The sequence below is a fragment of the Pteropus vampyrus genome, unplaced genomic scaffold, assembly GCF_000151845.1.
Source record: "Pteropus vampyrus isolate Shadow unplaced genomic scaffold, Pvam_2.0 Scaffold11606, whole genome shotgun sequence".
Lineage (NCBI taxonomy): Eukaryota > Metazoa > Chordata > Mammalia > Chiroptera > Pteropodidae > Pteropus > Pteropus vampyrus.
In genome coordinates this window covers 1-2,629 of record NW_011900387.1, presented here as the reverse complement: position 1 = coordinate 2,629, position 2,629 = coordinate 1, and the positions used below count along the sequence as shown (strand labels likewise).

Below are 2,629 nucleotides of genomic sequence, written 5' to 3'. Positions count from 1 at the left end.
AAATAAATGACAGTCACTTTTGGTATATATATATGGGCAAGAATTCAAAAAAATGAGTATACAATGGCCATGCCACCCTAAAGTGCCCAATCTCATCTGATCTCGGAAGCTAAGCAGGGTCGGGCCTGGTTAGTACCTGGATGAGGCACCACCTAGGAAGACCAGGTGCTGTAGGCGAAAAAAAAATGAGGATAGAATGATTTTTTAAAGAGCATTATTAAAATCACAAAGGAAAAGTCTCTTATTTTATTTTTAGGTAATAAGTCATTATTAATCAAGATGTCTTCAGCACCTGAGCCTCAAGCTTTTAAGAAGGAACCACCCAAAGAGAAAGACTTTGGAAACCCAGGGCTCAGAGGAGTCTGCACGACAACCTTATTTCGAGCTGTGAATCCAGAACTCTTCATTAAACCTGTAAGAAATATACCCAGGATAAGACTTTATGTTTAATTTAGGCTATCAGAAATAGAAAATTCTTAATTTCCTGTGACATTTGATTTTATCATGGACATTTTATGTTGCCTATTCAGATCTCTCTGTGAATAAATGCAGGTGGAAGGAAAACCTTAACTGATGTTTCACTAAATACGCATATAAAACATTATTTTTGAGGGCATTTGAGAATTTTAATAGAAAATGGTTACACTTTAATGGATCAACTTCTCAAATTCCTATTTAAAAATTTAATAGTTGTATTAATTTGAAGGACATTTATTGTTTGATCAGGTACCATTAAGTAAATTAGACCTATTGAAACAAAGAAAACAAAATGAAAATCTGATCATCATTATAGACTACAGTTCCAGCCTTTATTAATAATGTTTTTACCTAAGGGATATTGCAAACATTTTGTGAAAATTTTCAAAATGTACCTTTGTGTACTGTTAGGCTGTTAGCTAATCATTTATTGAATATATTTGATAAATTTTACTTTTAAATAGGTACAAATTTTATTTTTAAATGTATGTAAATGAAATCAAATTATTATAAAGTATATTGAAATGTATTGAATTTGATTAGAATTTTAGTAACACGGTTGCCAGTGAAAATTGTTTCACAGTTAAGTATTAGGCCAATTTAACAATCAAATCATTAAATCAAGGTTGAATGTTTTAAAAACTTTGAACCATGTGTTTTAACTGCCAAATGCATTTTAAGAATTGCAAATTTAAATTGTTCTGAGTTTGTCGCCTTAGAGCAAGTGAAAAAGTTTGATCTTTATTCTTTTGACAAAAGATTTGAGATAGTAGTAATACAGCGTGTATGGTGACAGAAACAAAGAATTAAAATTGAAATTCATATTGCAACTCTTCATTTATACTGACCTAAGAAAGGCCCATTTGTTGAGTGTGAACATGCAGAAAGGAGGGTCTGAGTTACAGTAATAAAAAACACTTCTGTGGGGTTGTAAATAGCTTTCCTATATTTAAGAACTTTTTTTTTTTTTTAATTCAGAGGCACATTGCTTTGCCTCTTAGGGTCTTGAATTTTCCAGCAATAAATCAAGGTTATTATAACAGCATAATATCTGTTCCAATTACTAAATGTCTTGAGGCAAGAGAGTAGATTCCCAGAGAAGTGTGTACATTGTCATTTTTGCTATACCTAACATATGACATAAAAGGCTTTTTGCCAGTTGTCCATGAACTCAGGCAAGAATCGCATGTGTCCTTCATTCCTCACTTCCTAATACAATTAACTAGTTTGAAAAAGTTAAATAACACCTCCATGCCAGACAGTTAACACTGAAACCTCTGAGTACTGGCCCAGCTTCCATGCCTCTTGTCTCCTCTGCCCCTTTCCCAGCCATCACCTTCCTGAAGGTGGAGGTCTGCGATGGCCAGGCTGCAGACAGAAGGAAGACTGGAGAAGAGAAGAAAGAGTCTTCTGTAACCTCTGCATGATCAGGAGTTGAGTTAATTGAATTAGAACTAGGTAAACTATTATCATAGAAAATATTTCCATAGGAATGCTAGTGTGGTAATAAAGAGTTGGCTTGTCAAGAGGAAAGAGCAACTGGGATTTGGATCTCCTCAAATTATTAGTCTTAACGAGGCTTTGTAATTTTTTTTTTCTTTGACAGAACAAACCCGTAATGGCTTTTGGATTGATAAGCCTTTCACTTTGCGTGGCTTATATTGGTTATCTACATGCAACACAAGAGAATAAAAAGGACCTTTATGAAGCTATCGATAGTGAGGGACACAGTTATATGAGGAGGAAGACATCTAAATGGGATTAATAGTGCTGGTTACCACGGATGGAGCTAGATCAAGGGCTCCGAAAGCGCCAAATGATAGTCTTTATGAATGCACAATATCACGTTTCTTGTTTTAGAATATGGTAGTAAGGAAAGAAGATAGCAGTTATAACCATACCAGTATAGTAGATTTTGTCCTTTCAAAGCTGCAGCCATTATCTCATTCTTTTTCCACAGAAAACTTCTCAATAAACTTATTAAATCCTCTTATAAAAGTACCATGAGAATGGAAGTCATTTTTTTTTACATTATAAAGGTCTATATAATAAAGGTACTCAGGGTTGTTAAATTTGCATGGTATTTTTGGTATTTTTAATATTTTAAGGTGAATTGTGCATTTGCAACTGTTATGAGAGTTTAGTTTTGTCT

General features: G+C 33.7%; 1 protein-coding gene and 1 pseudogene across 2 annotated transcripts in view; both read left to right on the top strand.

The window, feature by feature from the left end:
- SMIM8 (small integral membrane protein 8) overlaps positions 1-2,479 on the top strand; it is a 4,977-nt gene extending 2,498 nt beyond the window's left edge. The window contains exons 1-2 of one of the 2 annotated variants that reach the window (XM_011386900.2): positions 220-414; positions 2,084-2,479. In XM_011386900.2, coding sequence (XP_011385202.1) covers positions 280-414; positions 2,084-2,242 — 294 coding nt within the window. In that variant the 5' untranslated portion in view covers positions 220-279 and the 3' untranslated portion in view covers positions 2,243-2,479. Of the gene's footprint in view, positions 1-219; positions 415-2,083 lie in introns of those variants that run through there. The other variant, XM_011386901.2, reaches the window with a different exon arrangement.
- Positions 60-177, top strand: LOC111735013 (annotated as a pseudogene).
- Positions 2,480-2,629: the final 150 nt, after the last annotated feature.